A 14,357-nucleotide genomic window follows, 5' to 3' on the forward strand; every position below is an offset into this window, starting at 1 on the left:
TCTTTAAATAATTCGAATCTAGTTTGTAAAATATTCAAACTTAATAATATTTGTGCATGTAAAATAGCAGGTGTAGTTAAATTTTAATATTTTTAAACAATATACAATTAATTCAAAGATCTCAACAAGGTAATTGTATAAAACGGAGGAGTAAGTATATATTTATGCATATCGATAAAATGTCCTCCCACCATCCCGTTTACTGTTTGTACGCATTTCGAGTCTCCAATAAAGTAGAGTTACATAATGTTTCTTTTTAAAAAAAATTAAAATAAAAGTTTAGACATTAAATTTTTATTTAGAAAAAAATTCAAAAAGATATATTGTGAAACTATAGTTTAAAAGATTATTAAAAAGCATTTCAAAAAATAGCGTATATAATTCATTTTTGTTGAATCTTTTTCACGTTTCGATAGATAATTTGATAAGCCAATGATTTTTTTTCCGTGTTTCAGAATACGATTAACCAATATGTTAATTGATTACGAACTTCTTTTTCCGATGACTTTTAAGAATGAGGGATTGTTTTTCTCCGACCCTTACTGCCAGAGTGGACAGCTAATGCGATCCACTTATTGATTATTGAACAAGGTTTTGTGGTCGTTCCGACTGAGGGAGTATGAGACTGAAGCCCCGTACAACGAGGCTAAGGGATGGGTCACATTGAACTTTGAAGCTTAAAGAGTGACGGGTCACATTGAAGCTTAAAGAGTGACGGAGTAGGAGTAGTTTAGAAGCAGGAAAAGATAGTCATTTAATTTATAAGTTTGAACAGTGGTGGCTACTTTTTCCATATTTGACCGGATAAGAATGATATATACCCAAAATAAATACAATTCCTTCGTTTTCTTGCATGTGGCATTTCATAATTTTTTTATCATAAAAAGTAAATTGAACAGTTGCACAGCAGAAAAAAATAAATAACCGCTGTACACCTGCGCAGCGCATAATGCAGGAATTCACGGGTTTTTTAAAAAAAAAAATGTGCGAGCTCGAAATTTTCGATATATCCGTAAATATTGAGGTGATTATACATTTTCTATAATCAAAAAATAATCGAGCCTTCTTATGCTATATTTTTAAATAACAATTCACAGTTGTTGACATAATATTTAACCTTTTCTTTTGTAAAATTTCAATTTCTTTGAAGTGCATTGTGAAAATATGAGCAAGCAATTGGTGTAGATTTTGTTGTACATGGGAGAGAACTAATAGAAATCTATCATTTAATTAAAAAATAATTACAATTAGATACACATTAGAAAATCAAAGACATACTAGAAAATTCGCTTATAATAATATGTTTCGGGACTTGAACTTTTGATAGCAGGAAAAAGAAAATTAAAAAGAACAATCAAACCACAGCTAACAACGGGGTCTGGGTGTATTAGATGACAAAATTGAAAGATACGACAAAGTCAATATTCACGGGCTTGTCATTGTTTTCATATTTTATGGGATACACTCCGCCACCTTTCGGCGAATATAATATTTATTATTTATTATTTTAGCGAAAGAAATTATATTTGATCATATATAAAAGGCCAGCCACCTCTATACCCCAGCTAATTATTGGACTATTAATATTGGTAACTTAAACATCTATATATTTAATATATGGCAGTCAGTAATTTAATATACCATATAAGTATAATATACGAGTTATATAATTTGATGATGACAAAAGCAATATAAATATACGAGATATCAGCATCCCTATTCCCTCCTGTCACAAAAGAAAGACAAACACTTTTCGATTTGGCCATTTCTGAGCTGAGCCATCTCATTGGTTTGGCTTTCAGCGCAAACATGATGATTTGATGATTCTGTTTGAATTATCCTCTTTTTAACAAATAAAGTTAATTAATTAATTAGTTAATATAAATATATATATGTGTGTGTGTGATTTTTAAAAAATAAATAATTTTTTATCAAATTTCTTCAAAATTTATTAAATTTCTCATAATAAATTCTAATTTCTATAAAATAAACCAACACTCACATCATTTCTGTTTTTTTCTTTTTCCCTTCACGTGCTCAGTGATTTAAAAAAAAAAAAAAAAAACTCCCCGAAAAAAAAAAGATGGGATCACAGACATCTAAAGTATTTTATTTTATCCAATTCAGCCCACGTTTGTATTCTGAAATGCCAATTTCGTTGTCTCGTAGACTCCGAATATTCGATTTATCAAAAGAATAAATTCAACTCGATATTTTTATAAATCGTTGTTATGGTTTCTATTAGTTTGTACATACATATTTTTTCTCTACATATAATTTGATTATTATCATTATTATAATCTGTGGGATCCAATGAAAAAAAGATGACAGATTTTTTATATTTTTTTCTTTTTGCTAATTTTTGATCTGTAACATCAATGCATACATATACGAATTAGTACGTAAAAATTTAGCAGTGCACGGGGCAGAATTTAGCACACATTGTTGTTCTGTTTTCTAAATAAACAAATTAGCAAATCCTAAATGGCCCAAATGACTTTAAATACATACCGTTAACAAAAGTTAACTTAGTATTTTGGGCCTTTTTCCAAGGAGAAAAAAACTCAGTATTTTGGGCTTCAGATCCATTAAAACTGACTTCTATTATCTTAGCATCATTTCCTATTTAACTAGTATATCTGGCCCGTGCTTCGCACACGGGTAATGTATGTTGTTTTCATATTCTTTTAATTGATAAATTATCTGTACACATCCAATAATCGGTTTTTCATTGCTTGTTACGTGTCCTTTTTTCTAATTCGAGAATTACACACTTTTACGGAACATATCTACTGTACCATAGTTGCGTCTTTGAACGGTGATCTAATTTTTTCGAGGAATAACCGTATGTATTTATATAATAAACAGATGAAAACGTATGTATAATTTGTATGGTTTGATTCAATTATTTCTTCATTGAATTTAATGAACCAAAGTGTGAAAATTCGAAATTGAATATATACATTTTTTTTCTCAAGCTGAAAAGCATTCAACCATCATCATTGAATTCACTTTAATTTTTATTAATTTTATTTACCCATCAAAATTATTTAATTTATGTTCCGAGCTTTAATTGTAAAAATTAAATAATTCTACAACCTTTATAAAAAAACAACATTTTATTTTCATTCACCAGCATATAATTTTGTGTGTCTTAATTTATCTATATTTGATTGTTTTAATCTGTAATCGTAATTGACGAATAATTGTAATCTACTCCAATATAATTGTGTTTTTTTTTTCCGGCTATTTTTAATTAAAGTTTTTTAATAGAATTATGCGGCGATATATTCATTTTCAATTTTTTGTGTACTATTCTAAAGATTAAAGCTATATAAATTTAAATAATATCATATAGTTTAATTAATATATCAATTTTGTTTCTTCAAGGAATTTAAGGTAATAAAATAGAAATGCAGTGAATTAAAATATTTAAAGAATACAAACAACTAAAACAATGATAGCCGTTCAACAAATTATTTGCAAGGAATATTACTCATAAAAAATTATGCAAATATATTCACAACAAAATTATTTAATAAAAATATTATGTCAACCTAATTACTATATTTTCTGAGTGGCTATGATTAATACGTCAAAAAAACGTTGATAACTCAGAAAAAGTGATTAATCCCAGATTAAAAATTGAAATTTCTACACTCATCATAATATAATTTAATAAATTATTTATTATTTTAAACCCCTGCTATTGATCAAATTAATTATCCTAGATTAAAAAAAGGATTAATTGTACTATTTCAAAGTCTTGGAGCTAAATTAAGTTCTTTTATAGTTTTTAAAATAAAAATTAAAAACAGAAAACGTTGGAGACCGCAGAACAGGCGCCAGACATACTCCCTCATAAGCTATTTAATATATAAATATCAATTTTATAATCTAATAAAACTTCATAAAAAATAATCAGAGTATTGTCTTTAAAGTAGCTGCTAGTTTCCTGTTTGAGTTGCAAAGTACTCTGCACTTAACCTCATAATCTGACATAAGACTTTTATTTGAAACTGCTATTCACATGTGCAAAATCAAGTAGTTCTTGTGTTCTATCAATCTACTCAAGGAATTAACACTCTCTTTGTCAATTTACTCAGCAAGCTGATTTGAATGACTTATGCCTGGAGGCTTCCAAACTGAGATCTATACCAGTAAAGGATTGCATAACCTCTCCTGCTGCAGTGATCGACAATCATAACAATCTTAAATCTTCTCTTCAAATTTCTGTTCCGCAACCTCCTTTCTCTTCTTAAAAAAATGATTTTTCTAATTATTCATAAAATAGACATAAATAGAATTGACTTTCAACTTTCTTTTCTGGAACATGACTAATATCATAAAATAGTATAGACAAAGGCCATAGCTAATCATAAGATATAACATGAAGGTGGACAAAAGAAAAAGATGAACAAAATAGGAAATATGAGAGAACTACAGAAATAATGATTCCATGGAGCCAAAGCACTTTCAAAAAAACAACAAACATGCTCTTAATGTTCCTGTCAACTAAATATACTGTCAACTAAATATACTGACAAAAAGAAATGACATGAATCTTATTAAATGTCAAAACTATTATCTACATTTGGATGCAAAGCAGGTAGGGAAATCTAGGATTGGAGTAGAACATCCTTATAAAATTTGCTGATATTTCGCAGTGTAGTTGGCATGTATCATGTTCAGAGGTCGGAAAGCATCCTAAGATGCGGACTTCACAGAGCTGTTATTCTAAACTGCTGCCAAAACTATTGCTGTTATTCTAAACTGCTGCCAAAACTATTCATAAAATAATTACACACTGAACTTGATATGCAATTTGCATCTCATCAGACATTTCAAATTTTTAATAGAATCAATAATAAGATATTAGCAGTGAGCTCCAAATAAATGCACATTGCTTCTGCTTTTTCATTGTAAATATGCATCAAGTATCAGCGTCATGGGTTTCAAAATTTCTTAGTAATGATCATTACAATAACAATACTTTACATGTAAGATTATTAACTTAATAATAAACTAATAATTTCTGATCGAGTAATAAATCTACCATAGGTTTGAGACCTGATTTGTTGATTTATTGTTGTGGCTGGCAAATGGAATGGATTGTCATTGCTGGACATTGCTATACTTCTGTTTGTAAGCCTGAAAGTTGAAACATGGGGGCTTAGACCTAAAAATAATAAAATGTCTATTATAATCATGATTTGTACATTATATGTTAGTGGCTGGAAATTCTAGAAAACTTACTGTTGTGAAGTAATGTTAAAACTTTAACATAAAATAGCTTCTAATGAGAGGAATACCACCACTTTTTTATGTATTCCTTTATAATTCTGGCTACCACCATATCATCGCGGCCATGATGACAAACTTCGATCCAATTTTTGCAAGAAGAATCGGTAAATGGAAGCAACCAATTATTGTGCTTATACACTGGCAACAGAAGCAGCCAATCTTAGAACACCTGTACACCTTAGACAATTCTGGCCACTATCATTAATGATTGAAGAAGTCTATTATCGTGAATGTTTGAAGAAGTCTGCTACATGTTAATGTCAATTTTGAATGCAAAAGAGATGAGATGCAAGATTTTAGGATTAAAATGATAAACCTTCCGAGAAAGTCAAGATGCAACAATATCTTCGTTTAGGGACGGAGATAGCATCCTAATACCAATGATGCTATTGACAATTTAGATGCTGATACTTGATGCGATCTATTAAACTTATAGCATTTATTAGGAGATAGCATCCTAATACCAAGCAAAACTAAGCAGGACAATTTGGCAGCAAAAAGAAAACATTACAAAATACAATTTAAGAAGATTTACCCATGGATTTTCCAACAGAACATTTGGGTTGTACTGAAATTGCTTTTTTGGCAACTATTCGTTAGCACACTACCTGTATAGATGCAAAAATCATATGGAAACATTAATATTAAATATGGCAAAGTTGTGGCAAAGTTATGTTGGACAATCAAGTAACTGTCCTGCTGGAATATTTTGGGTCCATGTTCAGAAAGTATAACCTTTAAAATCATTGTTAGTCCTTGGGTAACATTTGCACTCACCTCAACAGCCAATTGTTTTTGAGTTGGATGATTCTAAATGGTATTACATGATTACAGTATAAAAATAGTTGTTCATATTATATTTATCCATTTGTACTGCTAATTCCTAATCTTTTCTTTGGTTAGCACTTAGCATCTTTGGCAGGACAGTAGAATAAACAGAACTAATCTGTTAGGATATAACAAAAGTTTCTAATTTCTACTCCACAGACTTTGTTCTCATTTTGTCCATTTTCTAAACACTCTTTAGTCCATCCATACCAATCACCTTTTATTCACTACCTCTCATTCAATCTCCTAGCAAAAATCAGCAAATTCTCAACCATTAAAGATAAACTTCATTATTACAAAACTAACTATTGAAAAGAAATAGTTACCAAGAGAGGATCCACTATTTGGCCGGGAATTCTCACATTTCCTGAAGAAGTTATGCTTGTTCTCGTGATGCCTGCATAATTTCCCATTGTACATTTTATGTCAGCATGATAACGGCGATCATGAGGGAATACGCATCATTTAGGAAAGAATCAATTTCAAACCAAGTGTACAGAGGTAGAACACTGACCAGTCGGAGTTGCAAATACAGGATTTTCACCACGTGCTGTGCTATGACTGCTCTTACATGTATTTTTCATTTCTGCATATTTGGGGCAAAGACGGAGCACAACCAACAATTTCTCAGTATGTACAGATTTTATAATTATCACTTATGTATACAGCGTTGTCACTATCATAGGTAACCATGCCAAAAGAAGTACTTCATACCATTTGGTTTTCCAACAGAATGTAGTATGCTACCTATACTGCGTTGCTGGCTATCGACTTTCATCTTGCCTGAAACATTGTAAACAGGTCACATAAGAACAACAAATAAGGTATGAATAACATTAGATAAGACCTGTGTAATTAGTATATTGACCGCATGTTTTCCCATGAGAAGGGCGCAATTCTCTGACATAGTTTTGTCGGTTTTCAGCTGTGAGAAAGCTTTCGACCATAAATTGTAAAAGCAAGATTGATTAAAATAAAATATGATAACGCTACTCTGGACACAGGGGTTGTCTTCCTGACTGAACAGGGGTTGGACCATGATATAACCAAAACTGAACATCTCAGACTAAACGGGATTACCTCCAGGATTGATACACGGTGCATTTGGATTTGGGTGTAGATTCTCTTTGCAAAGTCGGCTTCCATTCCCATCCGTTGGACTCGTTAGTAGTACAACGCCTCCTTTGTCCTGCATAAACGGAGCAGATTCAAATCTACCCACCAATTTGAAAACCTGTCCAGGCGGTGCTTGCAAAAGTGAAAGAGAATTAACCACCCAATTTGAAATTTCGGGTAATTCAAATGACACGGCTAAATTAACGGAGCAGATTGACAACTGCTGAGACTCAAAGAATTCACGGCATAATTTGTGGAACAGATCGAAAACCGCTTGTGTCACACTCTTCCAGCGAGGCCGCCCGAATTGTCATGGGTCAACCCGGTTGTTACTGAAAAACAACTTTATTCAAGTCGGGTGCAACCCATCTAAACTTGGAGCATCCGATTTTGTGGTGAAAAGACAGGAAAGGGGCCTGGTTTGAATGGAGTGTTAAAATGGTTGGAGGGTAGAAACAGTCTTTTTCCATTTTCTTTATGTTCATGAATTAAGAATACTAGCAATCTGGCCCGTGCTTCGCACACGGGTAATGGTTGAATTTTTAATTTTAAATAATTAATCGTAGTATGTTTTTAATTATAACATTGATTAATAAAAATTGTTGTGAATCATCGTTGTTATTCTCTGAACCACAATGTAACATTAATCTTTGAGTGATTCAGAGTTTAAAAAATTGGGTTTAATTTATTAGATCAATAAATATTCTTAAGTGCCTGCAGATACAGGGCAAGATTCCTTCCACATGTATGCTAAAAGAGGTTTGAATTTCACTGATATTAATTAAAATAGTCATGTCAACCATCAACTATTGCTTTAAATTAGATGTATAAAATATAATTAGAATAAAATAACTAAAAATAATACTAACATATTTATATATTAAATTACGAATTAAAATATAATAAATCAGAATAATTTTAGTATAAGTATATATTAAATAAATAAGAATTCTACTAAAATATTTATATATTAAATTTAAAATACCGAATTTAAAAATAATTGCAAAATATAATTTCTTTCATAATCATATTTTTGTATTTTTTCCTTCACAATATACATTATCGATTTTCAGATAAAGACATACACACATATACATGCACATAATATATATGTCATATAGATATTTATTATAAGTAATAAATAATATAAAAGTAACAGTGGATTTCCATTATAATTTTTAAAAAGAATATATGATATATATGCTTTGCATTATTGAATTAAATTTTGTAACATTCTTAATTCATACAAATAGATTGTGATGATTTAATAATTTTTAATAAAAAATTAATGTATATTTTTTATTACATTATATCAATATTAATATCGAGTAGGTTAGTGGCAAATGAATTGTAACGATTAGATTAATAATAATTGATATAGTAATACTCTTCAATTATAATGGTGAACAAATATATTTTTGAAATCGAATTAATAATTTAATATTTTCTTAATGTCATGGATATATTTTCTTAATGTCATGGAAATGAATTGTAACGATTAAATTAATAATAATTGATATAGTAATGCTCTTCAATTATAACGGTGAACAAATATATTTTTGAAATCGAATTAATTATAACAGTGAACAAATATATTATGCACGTGCTTCTAATAATTTTTATGTTCTAATAACTGATTGTTTATATACGTGTTTTTATTGTAACATCCCATGGATGATTATAAGATTTTTAAAATGATACAAATCATAATTATTTTACTTTAAACTAACCTCTAATATTTAATCTAAAAATTCTTAAATACCCAACACAAAGAAGATTATAATGTGATTTAAGAAATTGTATACTAAATATAGATGGGTCATTGTATATTCTTATGTGATGTAAATTCAAGAAAGTATGGGAAAACATATTCAAGAAGGCAGAAGGTTCCAGGAAATAATTGAAATGTTCCAGAAAATACTAGGCAGAAGGTTCCAGGATATAATTGAAATGTTCTAGAAAATACTAAGTTCATGATTAATTAATGAAGAAGTCCTAAAGCCTAAGTCTATTAGTCAAACAAGTCTAAAAGTCTCTTAGAAGTCTGAAGGTCCTTTGAATTGAATACCTTAAATGTTATTCAGCTAGAAAGTTCCAGAGGGAGCTATAAATTCTTGTACTCAGTTTGTTTGAGGCAGATTGGAATGAATTAAGTTTTATTACTCTTCTTGGGTGTGAGACCTGAGTTCTATTACTTTCTTGGGTGTGAGACCTAAGTAATCTAGTTCTAAGCGCTGAGTATAAAGATCCTGCATCAGACTTGGTATCAGAGCGAGGTTCATTCCGAGGCAGCGCTATGACGACACGCACGGGACGTTCATTCCGAGGCCGACTTACAGATGCGGAACGAGATCAGGTGCTGATTCAAATGATGGAAAGTCTTAATATTTTAAATCAGCGGATTGAAAACATTGATGCCAGAGTTAAGCAGATTGAAACAAGGACAAATTCAAATGTGGAAACACCTGAAGGAGAGTCTTCTGGTGCAAACAATGGCGCAGACAAAGACGGCAGCGAACAACCAAACGAAGAAGAAAATGCAAGGCGGGAACCGCTGAATAATGGACTCCCTTGGATGCAGCAACCTCACATGTTTAATGTTTCTGGAAACTTCAACAGGGGCCCATATGCACCTTATGATACAGCTGGGGATATCACAAAGAAGGTGAGAATTGATGTACCAGACTTTGACGGAAGATTTAATGCAACCAACTTTGTCGATTGGATCTCTGCAATTGAAGAATACTTTGAATGGTACGACATGACTGATGAGCGACGTGTAAGGTTTGCCAAAATGAAGCTGGTCAATCTTGCTAAGGTCTGGTGGAATGGCGTTGAAGCAGACATGCGAAGATCGGGGCTCCCTCCAATAGCAACCTGGCAGGAGATGAAAGCGAGGCTACGGGAAAAGTACATGCCACAAAATTACGAAGATAGGCTCTGTGAACAACTTGTAAATTTGAAGCAAGGAACGATGACGGTAGCAGAGTACATGCAAAAGTTTGATGAGTTAAAAACAAGAAGTCAGATTGTTGAAGATCCGCGCCATAGCTTGGCAAGATTCAAATCTGGTCTCAGATTTGAAATCAGAAAAGAAATGCTGAGATATACTCCTTATAGTGTAGAAAATGCTTTTCAGATTGCACTTGATTTGGAGGAATATATGAATATGACAACTCTTAAAAGATCTGCTCAGATGAAAGAGCCGGTAGCAAGAAAGTTTAATGTCACCAGCCCTGTATCGAAGCAACAGTTTTCAGCAAATAGGAAAGGAGGGAAAGGAAAGGGTGCAGACAATAGTGATCGTTGTTTTAGATGTGAAGGCAAGGGACATAAGGCTTATCAATGTCCCACCAGGAACAATCTGCATATAGGTGTTTCAGAAGAAGAGTCAAAAGAAAACGAAGTGCCTGAAAACGAAGATGGTGAAGAATCTCCCCAATTCAATGCTGATGACTTGGCTGATTCAGACGAGGAAAACTCTTTGAATATGGTTGTTCGACGCATACTTGCTGCTCCAAAGGTTAAGGAGGCGGATTGGAGAAGAACAACAATATTTCAAACACTAGTAACTTGTAAAATGAGTTACTTAAGCTGGTGATTGATAGCGGAAGCTGCATGAATGTAATTTCAGCCTCGGCAGTGGAACGACTAAAACTTCCTACAGAGCCACATCCTCAGCCCTATCATGTTGCTTGGATCGATAATACATCCATTCCGGTAAGTAAACGCTGCCTAGTTCCAATAATGTGTGGTCGTTACAAAAATTCTATTCATTGTGATGTTGTACCCATGAATGTGACGCACATTTTACTTGGACGACCATGGTTATTCGATTATGATGTCTATCATTGTGGCAAGGAGAATACCTTTCATTTCTTCTGGGAAGGTAATAAGATTACACTTTATCCTAAAAGTTCCGAAGAACTGAAGAAGATGAAGAAAATCAGGCCAAAAACTTCAGAATCTAAAACAGATCAGAAGTTACTTGACTCAACTTCTGCAGTAACTACATCAGATCAACCATTTAAAAGGGAGAAAAGGGTCCTTCAGTTGCTAACAAAGAAGAAGTTCTTGCGCGAAAGCAATGAAACTGGAGTTATTTATGGAATGGTGATCAAGCAGATAAGCCAGAATAAGGACTCGACAGCCAAGGAATTACCAGGTGAGATTAAAACATTGTTGCAAGACTTTTCAGATATTGCTCCTGATGAACTACCTGATGCTTTACCTCCGATGCGCAATATACAACATGCAATTGATCTGGTCCCGGGAGCACAACTTCCAAATCTTCCAGCCTACCGAATGAATCCCTCGGAACATGCTGAACTCAAGAAGCAGGTGGAAGCTCTCTTGTCAAAAGGATTCATTCGAGAGAGCCTAAGTCCATGTGCAGTCCCGGCTCTTTTAACACCAAAGAAGGATGGAAGTTGGCGCATGTGTATAGATAGCCGTGCAATTAACAAAATTACTGTTAAGTATCGCTTCCCAATACCACGGCTCGATGATTTGCTTGATATGATGGCAGGTGCTACCATCTTTACAAAGGTGGATCTAAGGAGTGGCTACCATCAAATCCGAATTCGGCCCGGAGATGAATGGAAGACTGCATTTAAAACCAAAGATGGGCTTTATGAATGGTTGGTCTTGCCCTTTGGCTTATGCAATGCTCCTAGCACATTTATGAGGATAATGACACAAATATTTCAGCCTTTCATCGGAAAATTTCTGGTTGTGTATTTTGATGATATTTTAATATATAGCAAGACCAAGGAGGAGCACCTCTCTCATCTAAGACGTGTTCTACGAGTCCTACGGCAAGAAAAACTCTACATCAACATGAAAAAGTGTTCTTTTATGACAAGCAACGTTGTATTTTTGGGATTTGTTGTTTCTTCTGATGGCGTGGCAGCAGATCCAGAGAAAGTGGCAGCCATTATCAATTGGCCAGTACCACAATCATTACATGAGGCAAGGAGTTTTCATGGACTAGCAACCTTTTACCGGCGTTTTATTAAAAATTTCAGCACTATAATGGCTCCAATTACAGATTGTATGAAGAAGGGGCAATTTAAGTGGACATTGGCAGCTTCCAACGCTTTTGTGAAGATTAAGGAGTGCATGACTCAAGCCCCGGTTCTAAGGCTGCCAGATTTTACAAAGGTGTTCGAAGTTGCATGTGATGCTTCACATGTTGGAATTGGAGGAGTACTCAGCCAAGAAGGACATCCGGTAGCATTTTTCAGTGAAAAGCTCAATGAAGCTAAGCTGAAATATACTACCTACGAGAAAGAATTTTATGCATTAGTGCAAGCACTAAGATATTGGCGTCACTATCTTATTCACAAAGAGTTTGTGCTATATTCTGATCATGAAGCTCTTAAACATCTTAATAGTCAAAAGAAGCTTAACCAGAAGCATGGCAAGTGGGTTGAGTTCTTGCAAGAATATGCCTTTGTTATAAAACATAAAGCTGGGGTGGAGAATAAGGCGGCTGATGCTCTTAGCCGAGTAATTTATGTTATGAATACGTTATCTGTCAAGGTAGTAGGCTTCGAAAGGCTTAAGGAGGAATATCCATCATGTAAAGATTTTCAGGATGTCTATTCCAGCATGACTACCGGACAACAACACTCTGTTTTTTCTTTACGAGATGGTTATTTATTCAAAGGGCATCGTCTTTGTCTACCATCTACTTCAGTTCGTGAACAAATTATTCAGGAATTACATGGTCGTGGTCATTTCGGAAGAGACAAAACAGTAGCCATGGTTGAAGAGAGATTCTTTTGGCCACGTTTAAAGCATGATGTAGCTGTTGTTGTTTCTCAGTGTCGTATATGTCAAATGGCCAAAGGAACAAAGAATGTTTCAGGATTATATATGCCACTTCCGACCCCTCACGAACCTTGGCAAGACTTAAGCATGGATTTCATACTTGGCTTACCAAAAACTGCTCGAGGACATGACTCAATCTACGTGGTTGTCGACCGATTCTCCAAGATGGCGCATTTCATTCCATGTTCGAAGACGTTAGATGCAGTCCACATTGCAAAGTTATTTTTCAAAGAGATTGTTCGGCTACACGGGTTGCCAAAGACTATAGTGTCAGATCGAGACACGAAATTTACAGGCTATTTTTGGCGAACATTGTGGAGGTTGATGAATACACAATTAAAATTTTCTTCTGCGTATCACCCTCAAACCGACGGGCAGACAGAAGTTGTTAATAGGAGTTTGGGGAATCTACTGCGTTGCTTGGTTGAAGATAAACTCACAACTTGGGACCAGATTTTAGCAATGGCTGAGTTCGAGTACAACAGTTCCGTCAACCGAACTACAGGCCGCAGTCCTTTTGAGATTGTGTTAGGTATGCAGCCTAAGAAACCAATTGATCTGGCCCCTTTACCTATATCTGGCCGTCACAGTGCAGATGCAGAAGCTTTTGCTGAACATATTCAGCAAATTCATGCTGATGTTCGTCACAAAATATCGGCCAGTAATGCTAAATACAAAACTCAGGCAGATTTGCATCGTAAAAACACTGAATATGAGGTTGGAGATCAGGTTATGGTACGCATTCGGCCTGAACGCTTTCCCAATGGCAAATACAAAAAGTTGCAGTACAGAAGGGTGGGACCATATACAATCAGCCATAAAATTAATTCCAACGCTTACGTTCTAGATCTTCCTGCTGACATGGGAATTAGCAACATCTTTAATGTTGAAGACTTAACTATTTATCACGGACATAGTGACCCTACTAAATCTATTCCTCCACTTCGCCTACCTCCTGCTTCAAATGTCCGTGACGAGATTGACGATATAGTGGATACAACTATTGTTTCTACTCGGAACAGCGGTTATCAGAAATATTTGATTAAATGGAAGGATAAACCTTGGTCGGACTGTACATGGATCTCTGATGAGGAATTTCAACGTTTGGATCCTGATCTCTATAACAAGTATCACTCTTTCAACTCGTCGGAGCCGAGTTTTTCCAAGCCGGGGAGAAATGATGTAAATTCAAGAAAGTATGGGAAAACATATTCAAGAAGGCAGAAGGTTCCAGGAAATAATTGAAATGTTCCAGAAAATACTAGGCAGAAGGT

At 33.9% G+C, this 14,357-nt stretch overlaps 1 protein-coding gene across 4 annotated transcripts; it reads right to left on the reverse strand.

Moving 5' to 3' along the window:
• Nucleotides 1-4,887: 4,887 nt before the first annotated feature.
• Nucleotides 4,888-7,654, reverse strand: LOC108216380 (uncharacterized). 4 transcript variants are annotated; one of them, XR_010290950.1, is made up of 7 exons: nt 7,213-7,648; nt 6,847-6,915; nt 6,647-6,718; nt 6,459-6,529; nt 5,840-5,912; nt 5,257-5,442; nt 4,888-5,151 (listed from the first exon to the last, which is right to left on the reverse strand). XR_010290950.1 is itself a non-coding variant. In XM_064091183.1 (5 exons), the coding sequence occupies exons 1-5, from the start codon at nt 7,325-7,327 to the stop codon at nt 5,347-5,349; spliced, it is 423 nt and encodes a 140-aa protein (XP_063947253.1). In that variant the 5' UTR covers nt 7,328-7,654; the 3' UTR covers nt 4,888-5,346. The 4 variants fall into 4 exon arrangements, 2 of the variants coding, with proteins under 2 accessions (XP_063947253.1, XP_017244624.1); XR_010290949.1 differs by lacking the exon at nt 5,840-5,912 and having other exon boundaries at nt 7,213-7,650; XM_064091183.1 differs by lacking the exon at nt 5,840-5,912 and having other exon boundaries at nt 4,888-5,442; nt 7,213-7,654.
• Between the last annotated feature and the right edge of the window lie 6,703 nt (nt 7,655-14,357).

Source organism: Daucus carota, chromosome 4 (genome assembly GCF_001625215.2).
Source record: "Daucus carota subsp. sativus chromosome 4, DH1 v3.0, whole genome shotgun sequence".
In the NCBI taxonomy this organism is placed as follows: Eukaryota; Viridiplantae; Streptophyta; class Magnoliopsida; order Apiales; family Apiaceae; genus Daucus; species Daucus carota.

Coding starts and splice junctions, on each gene's coding strand:
- LOC108216380 (XM_064091183.1), bottom strand. CDS start 7,327: ATGCAGGACAAAGGAGGCGTTGTACTACTAACGAGTCCAACGGATGGG. Junction 6,719..6,846: donor TTCTGTTGGAAAACCAAATG/GTATGAAGTACT, acceptor CCAAATATGCAG/AAATGAAAAATACATGTAAG. Junction 5,443..6,458: donor AAATAGTGGATCCTCTCTTG/GTAACTATTTCT, acceptor TTCTGTTGCCAG/TGTATAAGCACAATAATTGG.